The sequence below is a fragment of the Cariama cristata genome, unplaced genomic scaffold, assembly GCF_000690535.1.
Source record: "Cariama cristata isolate BGI_N322 unplaced genomic scaffold, ASM69053v1 scaffold12654, whole genome shotgun sequence".
Taxonomy (NCBI): domain Eukaryota; kingdom Metazoa; phylum Chordata; class Aves; order Cariamiformes; family Cariamidae; genus Cariama; species Cariama cristata.
In genome coordinates this window covers 22,416-37,178 of record NW_009611308.1, presented here as the reverse complement: position 1 = coordinate 37,178, position 14,763 = coordinate 22,416, and the positions used below count along the sequence as shown (strand labels likewise).

The 14,763-nt window shown below is 44.0% G+C and overlaps 1 protein-coding gene across 2 annotated transcripts in view; it reads right to left on the bottom strand.

The window, feature by feature from the left end:
* UBAP1 (ubiquitin associated protein 1) overlaps positions 1 to 14,763 on the bottom strand; it is a 19,216-nt gene continuing 4,453 nt past the window's right edge. Inside the window, exons 2-7 of one of the 2 annotated variants that reach the window (XM_009698198.1) lie at positions 12,210 to 12,334; positions 8,730 to 9,659; positions 4,074 to 4,109; positions 3,419 to 3,616; positions 1,866 to 1,967; positions 1 to 444 (exon numbers count right to left, since the gene is read on the bottom strand). In XM_009698198.1, the coding sequence (XP_009696500.1) occupies positions 304 to 444; positions 1,866 to 1,967; positions 3,419 to 3,616; positions 4,074 to 4,109; positions 8,730 to 9,659; positions 12,210 to 12,334 (1,532 nt within the window). In that variant the 3' untranslated portion in view covers positions 1 to 303. The remainder of the gene's footprint in view (positions 445 to 1,865; positions 1,968 to 3,418; positions 3,617 to 4,073; positions 4,110 to 8,729; positions 9,660 to 12,209; positions 12,335 to 14,763) is intronic. The other variant, XM_009698200.1, reaches the window with a different exon arrangement.

Genomic DNA, 14,763 nt, shown 5'->3' with positions numbered 1-14,763 from the left:
ACCACTCGCGTCTCTACCTATGTACAATTCCAATAGAGGCTGGGCAGTCTAAACTCTCCGTGGCCAAGCTGGAAAAAGGAAACTTAGGAAAGGACACTTCAAAAATTTAATTTAAGAAAGAAAGTTGGCTCTCAGTGGAAAGAGAAATGCTGGAGTGATGCACGCGGGCGGGCTTGCGAAGTCACTCTCCCATGTATGCAAAAAGCCGGACTCCTTCCTGCCGAGAGCAAGTCACACTGGATGTGAAGGTGGCAGGGCTGGTCCTGCTCTGTTGCATGCCGCCGAGAAGCCAGGAATGTGTTTTCAGCTGGCTCCTGCACGGGCCATTAGAGCTTCCAAAGCGTTGTGTTGGTCGTTGCTATGTAATAATAAGACCTCCTTAATGTCTTTTAGTTCAAAGCCCATTTCTTTAAATTGACTCATTAGTTGGAGAAGTTCTGTGATCTGAAAGACACAGATAGTCCATTATTTGCAAAAGAAAAGAGAATCGGTGCTTGGTGGAGGTTTAGCACAGAGCTCGTCTTCAGTGACTGGGCACCCGATGGGGTGGATCCCTCCTCCCCAAGTACAGCCCATTCCAGCTCTGTTTGGAGAAAGTTCACTCACACCAGAGCCGGCAGAGGTCTGGGTGCAGTAGCCCGTGGGGCCTCACATTCAGTCCCCTGTGTTTGCAGTCCTGCATTTCCAAAATCCTCTTCAGCAAGGGCACCAAAGCTCAGACTGTGGGAGTGTTTCTCTCCCAGTAGGAAATTCATCAGCCTGGCCCAATCTGGGCTCCCAAAAATGCTGATTAATGGCACCCTCCTCCCCCATCCAGCAGCTCCTGCTGCATCTGAATTTTTAAAAAGTTATTTCAACTTTGGGAACAGTACAGTAACCCTTGCTATCAACTGCCTTGTCAGATCTAGGGCAAACTTCAGGGACTAGCACAAACCCTACTGGACACACTGTGTACAATACTACCACTATCAACCACAAATCTGTCCTGAGCTTTGCAAAAAAATAAAGTAACAAGAAGTGAATCAGCTGATCAGACTTTTATGAACCCTCTGCCATTTGCAGTGCCTCTGCTCCATGCCAGGGGAAAGAAAAAGAAAACCAAAACCAAGCAATCAGGACATCAGTCATTTCCAGTTTTGGGGTTAAGCCAGCAGCAAATGTGTTTCCTGAACACAGCTACTTCTCCGATCTTCACACTGTTGTTCCTCTGTTTGCAAGCTCATCGCTAAGTCCAACAAAAGCAGGAAGGCTGCGTGGGCTGGGTTGCACCTCTAAAGATTTAATAGAATAACATGGCACACAACAGGCTGGCAGATTTTAAAAGTTCCTGCTGTCCTCTGCCCTGGCTACCCACTCCTGCCTCTGTACCTCTGGTGCTGGTAAAGCAGCCAGATGATGAACCAGACCCCAGAAAACATTTTCCAGCTTTGTCCAGAGTGAGCCCTAACCCAATTTACTGAGCAGCCAGGCAGATGCACTTGTACAAGGGAGAAAATTCATGGCCAGCGCAGCCTGCCAGAGTTTCAAAGATAATTTGCTGCTTCTGAAGTTAACTGTCTCCATACCAAGCACCTTGCCCACAAGATAACTCTGGATTCAAAACATTACAACCAGAATAAGCAGGGTCTTTAAGAAATCTTGTCCCCATAAAAATGCATGCAAGTGAGAATAATAAAGCAATGCAGAAGAATTCTAATGCTCTAACACGTATTTGCTTTATCACCACAAGGATGTCCTCTGGCAGTCAGTTTTGGAAACAAGGCAGCATTACCATGAAAGCCAGAATTACAACAGCCAGAGGAACTGCTGCTGGAATTTCCCATCATGGTGCATTCTCTCTATTGCTCAACACATTGCACCCTCACCTTCTCCTCTGAACACTGGTGCATTTCCAAAGCTGCTTCAACAAGAAGTGGATCAAAACCCTTCTCACAAAGTTGTCCATGTGCAAACAGATAATCCAAAACCTGTGGGGAATGAAGAAAAGAAACTAAGTTTGCAGCACATGGCTGAATACCATCTCTGTACACCCAGAAAGACTCTACCCCAGGCTTTACCAAGGACTGAGATAAAGTCCTTCCTAGTAGAGCTGAGATGTTGTTTATGCAAGAGCTTGTTCAGAGAAAACAGACAAGACCTTCTGTCCCCCTGTGCTCTCCCACCGGCTCTGAACGTCATCTTCCACTCCAGTTAAAGCAGTCTCAGAAGCCTATCTTTAGCCTTCCGTGCCTGATCACTGAGCAGAAGGCAGAAGTTTAACTGTGCTTTTTATACTACAAGTTTTTAAAACGAAACTGTAGGTCCAGCAGTCAAGATGTGTCAGCTATTAGCTTCCTCTCAGACAGCCGCAAAAGCTGATGCAATCTGAAAGCAGTCAGCCTTTTAAGATCAACCCAGCATACCAGTGAGTGAGCTGCAAATCCCAGCTCACACACCCAGAAACCACTGCCAAATTTCTTACCCGTCCTCAGCTTTGAGAGGTACAGGGAAAGGTCAGATAGGTAATGCTAGGTATGTGAAAGAATGCAGCCTCCAAATACAGCAGGATTTAAAACTGCCCTCCTAAAGGATATTTTTTCCATTTGATACTACTGTTCACTCCAGCACACAGCTTAAACCACTCTTGATGTGTAAGTAGAGGGCAAGCAGATCAGTTCCACAAGCAGAAGTCATTGGGACACTCCTCCTCCCCAGGCAGTCCCACCAGGCAATGCTCTGTGCAGCACATAGCCTGCTAAGGACAGCACGGCACACTCTCCCCGCTTTAAAATGTTGCTTTGAAGCAGATCCAAGACCCAGAGCCATGCTTCACCCTGCAGCACTTTACACTCTGTGGCCTGGTTTTAGCAAGCATTTGAGGCAACACATGAGGCAGCAAGCTTCACAACCAGAGTGCACAAAAGAAAGTTGGTCAGTGGTGCCTTGCAAGAGCCTTTCAGGGCTGTCTTAAGCCCGCAGGGGTCAATCTCTCCACAAGGAAAGATGCCAGCATCGTAACCCCTTGTGCTCAGAACAATGGAAGTTGTCTGCTTTTTTGTCATATAGCACTAAGCATGGCATAGAGCCACCCTCAGCTTCCTTCAAATGGTTTTGTGGCTCCTGGGAAGACCCAATACCTCTCCCAGCTCCACATGGAGCTAAGGGCCCATCCCAAGCTCAGCACAGCTCCAACCCAGCACCCACAGGTGTGGCTGACTCAGTCTCTCATCAGAGGCAGGCACAGACACTCTTTTCTTTGGTTTTGGGAGCCTTTACTGCCAGGTGACAACTTCTCTAACAGTTAATATCACAGTAGCTACAGGCTGCAACCCCATTAGAGCAAAAGTATTCCCTGCTATCCATTTTGCAAACCCAAGGTTGCTTCTCAGCAGAATCAGCATCCAACCAAGGGTTTCTTTCCCGTTGCATAAGCTCTTACCTGGTCTATGTTCTCTCCTTTCTTCTTCATGGCTTTCAGGACGTTCTCAGGCGAGTACCCCATGTTGACGACCGTCTCTATGCACTGTCTTTCGCTAGCGGAGAGGACCTGCTGTAGCTCAGGAGTGGGGCCACCTGACTGCTTTGCGCAGCTGGTGTTATTGGGCACTTTAGACACTGGGAAATTTTGGTGCGTTACCTAAAAGGTAAAACCCAGACGCTGAGGTGATGGTCGTCATCTGCATCTCCACATCCTGTTTCTGGCTACTGCAGAACCAAGATACCCCATGTAATTAATCCAAGATGCTTTCAAGTCTGCCGTTGGGAAGTTACTCACTGTTAGGATGAAACCAAGCTGTGCACATAGTCTGACTCCCACCATACTCTTTACTCTCAAAACAACAATCAACAACTCACATTCTTCACAATATACCCTCTCCTACTGGTGGGACCAAAAATTTTCAATACCCAGCCTTTGCAACAGTGAAAGTCCTTACGATACAGCCAAACCCTGTACCTCAGAGGAACCACGGAGATTGCTTCCCTCACCCCAAATTTACTGATCACGTAAGATTTTCTGTACTCAAAGGAACATTGCTTCTGGAGATTCTCAGAAACACGATCCAGTGCAAGCACACAGGTATCTGGGAACTTACCATAGGAATTTCTGTTTCCTTGTAGTCTGGGTGTACCTGTTGGACAACAGATGAATAAGATGACTATAAACCATATGCACCAGTGAGCAGAATTTGCTACGGCTGGGGGAGAAGGGTTTTATGGGAGAGATCTGGGTATAAGTCTACCATTCTAGGGAGACCTGTGGTCTGATCAGGCTTCCACATGTGAAATGCAGACATTATGCCGTTGTATGGAGTTATAGAATAGCCATTGTAAGGACCATTTCTTCTCTCAGCACTCTACAAACAGATTATACTCCAAGAAGGATGTGTCCCTCCTCATAATAATTGTAAGTTTGTTTACTCTGTCACTAACGGCTACATGTTCATACAGCTCAGTGTAACACACTGGCTCCTGCTCAGCTCTTGACTGAGTGGTACGCTGCCTGAAAGACAGTGGTAATTTTGAAGTCATTGCCTAGAGACTTCTCTTGACTTTTTGACCATGAGAAGAGGCAAGAGAAACACATACCTCTTTTCTACTCTCAAAGCACTGCATTTCATACACCAAACATGAGCAAAAAAAAGAGCAGTTGATCTTTCTGCCAACACCCAACACTTGGTCCCGTTCCCAGTATGCCAACAAGGCTGGGTAATGTTCTCTGGTGTACACCTGCACAGTTTCTGCAGAACCAGGGCAGAACCAACTCACTGCTTTATACTGCTTTGCCCAAGATAACAGCAGTGCAAAGTCAGAACTCTGCCCACCAAACCTGCACCTTTCAGTTCATCCATTTAAAAGTCTTCCTGCACTTTAAATAGAATTAGAAAAGACTGCAAGAAATCACGGTGGACCAAGAGCCTCATTTTTTTGTGTTTCTTAATACTTCTTATGCCAACATAGATTGCTTGAAAGCTTGTCCGCTTCTTTCTGAAAGGCCTTATTCGTGCCCAAATTAAACAACAAAAGACTTAATAGAAATACAGTTCTGAGAAAATCTATTAGGATTTTGAAAAATTCCATTTATTTGCAAAAAAAAACCCCAAACCCAAACCACCATCAAGGAGGCTTTGTTCTGCACTTCTGACCATTTTCATCTCCAAGGTAAGAATTTCTCTTCTAGGAGACAAAGCCTGCAAAATCATATTCCGTTTGATGGACTGGTTTACCCAAGAACCTCTCCTCATGATGGTAGAGGGACTCAAAGCTCTTCATCCTCTCCAGGCACATTTGCCAAAGCAAAAAGCATTAGAATATGGGATACACTGAAATGGGGGTCTGGAGTAGCCCTGAAATCAGCTGTTATCAAATTGAAGCACGATGTTATTGATGCTGCAGCTGGAAAACCAAAATGGTTTCTGACACCAGACATTCAAGACTCTGGGAAAATCAACTCCTCCTCCTCAATCTACTTGAGCTTGACAACCTGTGCTTGTGGTCAGTGACTTCCAGTGGAGGAGGGAAACACCTAAAGGAACTGCAGGGGACAAAGCCAGGACTTGTCACTTGGCAGCTGCGCTCCCTTATGTCTCAAAATTTCATTTCAGTGTCCTTCAAGAAGCAGACATGCAGTGCTACCAGTACGTGCTTACACACTGTGCCTACTTTTAGGGGCTTCATAGAGAGGCCAGGAGCCCTGCCTGCAGCTGGCATGCCCGCATACATGATGCTACTGCAGTGGCATATGTTCTGAGTGGTCAACCACAAGCACCCCATCCTCCCATAATCAGAGATTTCCGTAAATAAAATACATCATACTAGTCAGGTCTCTAACCAGTTTTGTTTAATTCCAGTCTGTTGTCTTCACTGTCTTTCTCTGCCAGTGCTGCAAAAAGCAAGCGAGTGAGCTTAAGAAAAAAAAAAAAAAGACAGGACCACCCAGGACAGAATCAGTGCAGCCTCAGAGAAATCACAGGTTCATTTCCATCCAAAAAATTCCTAGATCCAATTCACTTGTAAAGCATAAACTCCAGTGGTAGCTCCAAATCCAAAGTTACCATTTCTAGTCTTGTGAGAAAGAAAAATTACATATAAAATCACTGTGGAATACACTGGGACATATAATTGTCCTGAGGCTTTCTAAAAGGCTGGGCGGAGAATGGCTCGAGAGCAGCCCCGAGGAGAAGGACTTGGGTGTGTTGGTTGACAAGAAGCTCAACATGACCCAGCCATGTGTGCTTGCAGCCCAGAAAGTAAACTGTATCCTGGGCTGCACCCAAAGCAGCGTGACCAGCAGGCTGAGGGAGGGGATTCTGCCCCTCTACTCTGCTTTCATGAGACCCCCCCTGCAGTACTGCCTTCAGCTCTGGGGACCCCAGCACAAGAAGGACAGAGACCTGTTGGAGAGAGTCCAGAGGAGGCCACAAAGATGATCCAAGGGCTGGACCACCCCTCCTATGAGGACAGGCTGAGAGAGCTGGGGTTGTTCAGCCTGGAGAAGAGAAGGCTCCAGGGACACCTTAGAGCAGCCTTCCAGTACCTAAAGGGGCCTGCAAGAAAGCTGGGGAGGGACTTTTTACAGGGGCCTGTAGGGAGAGGACAAGGGGCAATGGCTTTGGGCTGGAGGCGGGAAGATTTGGATTAGATGTAGGGAAGAAATTCTTCACAGTGAGGGTGGTGAGGCAGTGGCACAGGTTGCCCAGAGCAGCTGTGGATGCCCCATCCCTGGAAGTGTTCAAGGCCAGGCTGGATGGGGCTTTGAGCAGCCTGGTCTGGTGGAAGGTGTCCCTGCCCATGGCAGGGGGGCTGGGACTAGATGGGCTTTAAGGTCCCTTCCAACCAAACCATTCTGTGATGATCCTATGAAAAATGACAGGCTTATTCTTGTGTAACCTTGCAGAAAAGCGATGCAAGACCCTTCTGCTCCCAGGCACAGGGATGACTGTGACTTCCTTCTATCATTTTCATAGTCTGAGGATTTTCCTTACATTTACTTCAATACTTTTGCTGCATTTACTTCAGTTTCCTGCAGCTCAGCTGTCATTTTCCAGCCACTGGGACCATGTTGTGGAAACATGAAACAAGTGCAGTCTAAAGTCTTGGAATTTAAACAGAAAGAACTAGTTCTGTTGGCATAGCTATTTCTTGGTTTGCTACTTCCAAAGGAGAAATAATTTCAAATTAAGATATTACTTCTCCTAGTAAGTCTACTTTTTTGTTTGTTTGTCAGTTTGTATCTTCCCTTACAGCATTCTCAAGCATACACCTTCCCTCTCGGTCTTTATCAAATTTTAAACCAGCATAGAGATTTGAACAGCTGGAGTGACAAAATTTGGCCATCTGAATGCCCATTTATCTAGTTGTAAGTGATTTTTCATATTAATCCCTAGAGACCTGTCATGTGCCATACTTCAAGATTTCACCTCTCAGCTGCATCCAATCGTACAACCACCTCTCAAACCTGTCATCTGTAGCAGTGAACAGTTGCTCAGCACATTGCTGCTTCTGCCAAAGTTTACTGTATTAAATTTGCTCTAGCGACCAAAAAACAGCTATTCTGCTGTGCTCTGACAAATACACCAGTTGTCAGAATACTGTATGTTGCAATTAATAGTGCATTTACCTAAGCCTGAAAGAGATGAAAGAACAACAGAAGAGAAGCAGTGTCACCTGTTTCAGAGCACATGGTGTCACACAAAAACTTACAGCACGCCACTAAGATCACAGAATCAGTGAAGCACTGCTTATATTGGGCAGAACAAACCAGATTATTTTGGAGCTAGCTAGAGGATTTGACTACAGAGCTTTCACTAGGCTTCACGAGTATTGGTGTCCAGATCTCACGTTCTTTGGAAAAAAAAGCCCACAAGCTTACCCAAATCTTTGCTCTTATTCACAAAGAGACAAAGACAACAGCTGGTGTGAAGTTAAGTGTACTCAAAGTAATTTTAGAACTTGCTACAAGTTTGAGGAAATGAAGTGTCGACCTCCTGTCTCAGAGCTGTACGGCAACCAACTGTAATGTCAGAAATCTGAGACAATCTTCAATACTAGCTTTGGTATCCACCAAGCAATCCTTCCACCCTCCTTCACAAGGAAGAGGGCAAGTAACAGATTTCAGACCACCATCATTTTCTTCCTTTTAAAGACTGAGTTTTAAAAGGATCTCAGGAAGAAAATAATAAAAAAAAAAAGGGACAGTTATTTCACTGCAGGTCAACTGCAAGCACTTTCTTTTTTCCCCGAATAACACAGCACATCTGTGTTTTTTAATCTATTATTGCTTCTATTCCTTGAAAAGCCTGCATTTCCTATTATTTCCAGTAAATAAATAAGCAAGCCAAGGAATAGTCTAGAAGAGATTTAACTCAAAACCTAATACCACTTGAGAATCTGATATATGTCAGTTGGATAAGATGGAATGCAGGACTGTACAAAGAAGGTATCTTACACGCTTAGCTCAAAGGTGTGCAACTAGGAACAACAAGAGCTGAAAAGCTGTAAGAAAAGTCACCAGAACTCATCTAAATATATCAGATTTTGGGGAGATCGGCAGAGAATTAATTCGAGGTTCAGAACTGCCAGCATGAAGACCTGTTGGACTGATCAATTTGCCGTGTAAATTAAGAGGATCTACACATCACTCCCATTAAATGAAACTAAAACTAAAGCTGCAGGACATTTTAGAAGCAACATTCGTCTCTGCACCTCCACATCTCCCCAGCAACCCCAATTCTAATCCACTGTATATTTACCATAGTCGCTGTGCTTTGAGATGATTCTTCTTCTGTACAAACTGTTGACACAGCCAGGGAAGGCAGCCTGGATGAGGAGGATAATGTTGATGTCTCCATGCCACTGTCCTCATTTAGAGTGGAAAGACCAACCATATGGTGTCCATTCAGTTCACTAGCTTTACCCTGAGCACAGGTCTGCAAAGAGCTGAGCAAAGTGCCGTTACGGAGACAGGTAGTGCTGTGGAAAGTGCTCGAGAGCTTTGATGATTTTTGATCACTCTCATCGGAGTCAAGTTTAGGAAAGGATAGGGATTTGATATTGCTCACTGAAGTGATAGGGGACAGGGACACTTTGGAAGACAAGGACATCTTTTCACAGTTTCCCAACTGTGGTAAAGTGATAAAGCCATTGGGTTTGTGAAGAGGCTTAAAGTCCAACGTGGCCCTTTCTATGGATGCCAGAACTTCCTCATCTTGCAACATAGACTCAGACCCTCCTTTGGGCAAAGTATTATCTAACAGCTGGGCAACAATTGGCCCAGTAGTACCAACATGAATTTCAAGAATATTTTTTAATTCTTCCTTATCATCGATAGTTTTTAATTCCAGTTTGTCAAATGGGTCTTCTTCACATTCAAAATCAGCTGGGTTGAAGTCTGCTTTTGGACGAGGTGGACTGAGAACCTTTTGTTTCACAGAGCTGCTGTTGGCTGGCGTGGGAGTAAGAATATTATTGTGCTGCAGGCTAGCGAGGATGGGGTTAATAGGAGGAGGCATGGCCTCAGGACAAGGTCCCTCTGAGAATCCCATTTTGTTGTTGTCCTCTGGAGCTGCTTTTGAGTTTGCTAATGCTTCTTCTGCCTTGCATTCAGCTTCCCTCTGGGCAGCTTGAATTTTTTTGATATCTTCAGCCCACTCAATTGTTTTCTTTTCCAGTGAGAAGTCATACTGACCAGGGGTGGAGGGGAAAGGAGAGGAGGGGGTCAAAAAAAAAAAAAAAAGAAAAAAATAAGTTATAAGCATCATAGCCGCTACTTCTAACCGCAACACAAGTAACATAGAATAAGAGCTACATGAACTACCATGGACAGGCATAATTTTTTTTTTTCTCAGCATCTCTTGTAACTTACAGACTGTCAAACCCAGATGACACCAGAAGGAGTTCAGTTTGCCTCTAGCAGCAAAACCTGGCTACAGTCTGGACTAGAATATCACATTTTGTCTCCTTCCTACATTCAGTTTTGCTTTAGAACTACTGATCATCCCAAGATCAGTTTCACAGCCCTCCCACCCTATGCCCCCAGGTCAACAGATGCAGCAAGGTGAAGTCTAGATGGACAATCATACCCAGATCAGGCAACACTGAACTACCCCTTGTCCACAAGTTCCACAAATCATTCAAGACTCCAGCAGAGTATTTTTGCATCCAAAGACCAATACTGTATTATTCAGATCCTCCTAAAAGATTCCTAAAGGACTTGATATTAGCGTTTTACACTCTCTGGTTTAAGAGGTATTGGTATTCTTACCCCAGTGCCAGTGGCTCACCAGCCCAAGGGGATATACTGGCTACATCGATGATGACAACTACCTGCAGTAGCAGATTTTGCTGCAGTTACTGGCAGGACAGGATCCTGCAAGCTTTTCTCATTCAACATCAGCTCCTTCAGGGATCGGTTAGCACAGGAAGGTAGTTGTAAGCTACTCCCTACCAGTTTACTGGTCACCGTAGTGGCTTGGTTGAGAGGACAAAATTCTGAACAGACTAAATCTACTTAAAGCTTTAATATCTTATGAAGAATGAACAGTCTCAAATCCTCTTTAAATAACAACAAAATACTCAGAGAACACACCCTACAAGCCAAGTCCACCTGTGACTCACAAGAAGTCATAAGATATCCCTGCCAGGATAATGGCACGTAACGAAACAGCAATGCTCTTGACATGGGACTACTAGTTCATACAAATTCCTAGGTCTAAAGAGCAACAAGACAGCAAGGCTCGCTAGACCTCTACCAGGCTTCTCTGGGACTTGCTATGTGTCGCACCACATCCCATCCTAGAGTAAGCTCCAGTGAGATCCTGGAGACCCGTTGTCTCAACTGTATTAACAGCTTTTCCTTCCCTCAGCTTTAAGGCTCCAAGAGGTGTGATATACAATTTATCACCAAGGTGACACAGAAAACAACTCACTGGCAGAAGTACTGGGCACTACTCATTACACATTCTTTACTATCTTATCTGAGCAGAGCGATCATAGTCTCGTATGTGTGTATATGGTTATATATGGCCAAAATGACCAAAGCTATATATTTTTTTATTATAAAAAGTGAGGGTTAGTTATATAAAAATATATGGGTTTGGTCAGTTTTGCTTCCCTGCACCTTTTTTTTTTTTAACAGTGCTCAGTACAGCTGTAAAAAACTCAAACTGCACTGTGACACGCACAGTCCACATAGTCACATCACATTACGCAAGGCAGTGCAGTCCAATACTATACTATATCCATACTATACTTCAGCCTCAGTTTGGCAGGAAAACAGAGACATAGCACAATGAAGCCAGTAATAGGACATTAGAGTCTCCTCTCGCTCTCTCAGATCAGCTTAACTGGGTGGAAATACATGTATGAGGACAATCAGGTAATCATTTAATGGTTATAATGAAAAAGTCATGATGTAGGGTAATGGGGTAATACATAAAGCAGGAAAAAAAAAAAAAAGCAGAATCATCTACAGCAATCTGTCACAGCTGAAGTAAAAACAAACATCAGTTGGGTCTGATCAAGGAAAATGATGGATCCAAATGAGAAAATAGTTCAGTTAGATTTCCTGTATCATAACCTGCATTTGGAGACTAGGTTTTCAACAGTTACGCTAAAGCAATTATTTTAAGCTACAAAGAGTTTATGGTAACAGACACATGCTCCTCAGAGACCTGGAAATCATCCATACCAAGCTGTAACCTGTTTGCCCTACAGCTGGAAAAGAACTCCCACTCAGAACTGCACAGCAAATAAGAACTGGAAATCTATTTCTTCATCATGCTATTGTGAGAACACATAAAATATGGTTATAGAAACACTTGTTACCCTTAAACAAGATTCTGCAAGTATGCATAGCATGGGTGTGTCAGTTCTTACCATTTTTCCTCTTAAAAATGCTAATCAAATTTAGTCAGGGTAACATTTAGACCTGGAAGTATTACACAAAACCACTGTGCTTTTTTGAAGTAGATACACTAAAATAATGGCTATTAGGCTTTTTAAAGTGATGAGAAGTAGAAGCTTCTTAGCATAGCCTATCATATTTTTATCTTTCTATACATTCTAACAGACCTTCTGCAACTACTGCCTGGCATATGAAATGACACTCCAGAACAGACAAGACTAACATTTGAACACATGTGCAAACTGTGACTACCTGCAATTTACAGCACCACATATTGGGAGCCAGGGGTGAAGGGAAAGAGAGCAGAAAGGCAAAACACATCACTTACCTGGGCTTCTCTGACAAGCTGAGAAGAATCAGGCAGGCAGAAACCAATGGGCAATCCAACCTTTGCTGGGGTTTTGAATTTGTCTCCTATCTTAAATGGGACATCATCAAGATAACTGAAAGGCCCTAAGATCAAAAGCAGAAATTGTATTAAAAAAACCTTATGAGTTTAATGCGTACAATTTAGACTCACATTTCTGTATTTGGTAGCTATTTTATCTCTGCTGCCTCAACTACACCAAATCACTCAAATCAAGGGAAGCTGCTTGATCAGAAAACACCCCGAATCTGTGCGGACTCCATTGCCTCAGTTTTGGTTTTGCTGTTTGGGGCTTTGTTTGTTTCTTTGTGTTTATTCTGTTATGTCCCTATAAAAAGATCCATCACTTTTTGTAATATTCAAAACAGGCTTTAAGATGACCCAGCTCTAGAGCAGCTAACACAAACTAAAATCCAGGTTTTGGCATAGAAGTGGGAAGTAACATTTGGACAGAAGTGGTCACAAAGGGCAAAGTGGCCCAAAGTCTAGACTCTCCACTTTAACCAAAACACAGTGAAGTATCTCAAGACTATTCAGCATAACAATTGTGAATTTTGAAATAAGGCAATCTAACTGAATCAGCTGTCTGGTCTGTGATCACTCCAACTAGAGGCCACAGACCTATTTCATGGTCCTCCACCTGTCCTTTATATCTATCACTTACATATGGTATTTAAAAAGTGCTTTAGGATGAAACTCTTCGGGCATCTGTGGCAGGTGCACAGACAAATTGTGCCCACCCCCCACCCCCCCACCCCCAGAAACTTCTTGACTGATGGACCCCTTGGTGAGGGGGACAGGAAAGGTGAGGCCCCTCAGCTGACAGACTCCCATGGGGGTATAAACATTCACCCACAATTGCTCATGCCGCATTTCCTGAACTTTCACAGACAGTCTCGCTCCCCCGAGATGTGAAACTGTATGAACATATAGATATTCTGATTGGAGGACCCTCCCCCAAGAACGTGAGGGAAGCAGCAGCAGCAGTATGGCAAGCACTTAATAAAGCAGAAATTAAGATTCCACCCAGAAAATGTCAGGGATCAAGTAAAAAAGTAATTTTTTTTTTTAAAATACTTGGTGGATATTGGCTATTGAGAAACGGACAAACTCCAGGCAGTAGAACACAGTTGCAGCAGTTGCTGGGTACATTAGGTTATTGGAGGAGGCACATACCAGAATTCTCAGTGATTGTCTGCCCTTCACATGATTTGCTTCGAAGGAATAGAAAATAGGATTGGACATCACAACACAGAGAGGCCCTTAATGTCTTAAAAGATGAACTTAAGACCTATGAGAGACTGGGCCTGCTACACTCACAAGATCTGCTGAGGGTGGTGTGGGGATTTGCAGAACATACCTCCTACTGCTGTGTATGCTGAAAGGGACTCCTCTCACTTAATAGGGCGCCTAAGGAAACAGAAAGACTACATACTATGCAAGATATTCATGGCAAAGCTGCCCTGTGTCAGCACTGTGCCCCTGACTCTGGCAAAACCTAGAGATTTATATGCATGGGAGGCCCTAGATGGGACCAGAAAGACCCACTGTATTAGTATCCAGTGGATAATCCCTGATCTGGAAGCGCAGTTCCAAGGAACTGAGGCTCAACTTTGTGTTTTCTTATGGGACAATGGAGAAACGGACCATCCTGTCACTCCTGCTAGTGATGGTGACAGTGGTCGGCACAGACAACTCAGACCTAGATGACAATATGGTAGCAAAGGTGCTAGCAGGGTTTGCCCAAATGATGAGAGTCGCTCCAGTACACCACCACCAAGCTATTCCAGAATTAGGCCTGCTACTATCAACTTTAGCCAATGCCACGTCTGATACAGCATTTCTGAATGAGCAGCTATAACATATGAGTAAGATGACTGTCCAGAACCGAGCTGTGTTGGACCCGATGCTGCTAAAAGAGAAAAGGGTGTATGTGGAGTGCTGAACCTATTGGGAGATGATTGCTGTGTCCACATCCCAAATGTATTGATGCCACTTCAGGACCAAAGCAACAAAGTGAAGAAAGTACCCAAGGACTTGGAGATAATTGTTGCTGCACTAGGAATTAATTGGTTAGAAAAGGTTTTTGATGTGTTTGGGTTTTCCCTTTTGGGACAGCTAATCAGTCTCCTCCAAACTTTAATAATAGTTGTAGTTACGATTACGATCTGTATTACAGTAAGTTGTATTAAGCACACAGTAATGAACATGGTAGCTACCACGGATTATACTGATGTTCTCCCAAAACCTGTTCATGTGTTAGATGTCCCCTATACAACTTCAGGATAGTGCTTACCTACTTGTCTGTCACGGTTGCTAATTGTTGCTATAATGTTCACTGTTGTTATACCAGTGATTGTTTCTGTCGTTGACTGACTGTCAATGATGTACTGTTGATCGCTGACAGTGATTTGTAATAGTCAGAAGATAACTGAGCAATGATGAATCACAGTGGGCGTTAAGACTCACTGAGACTGTGCTCCCTGTAAATACTGGAGGCAAGAGGTGACTGCAC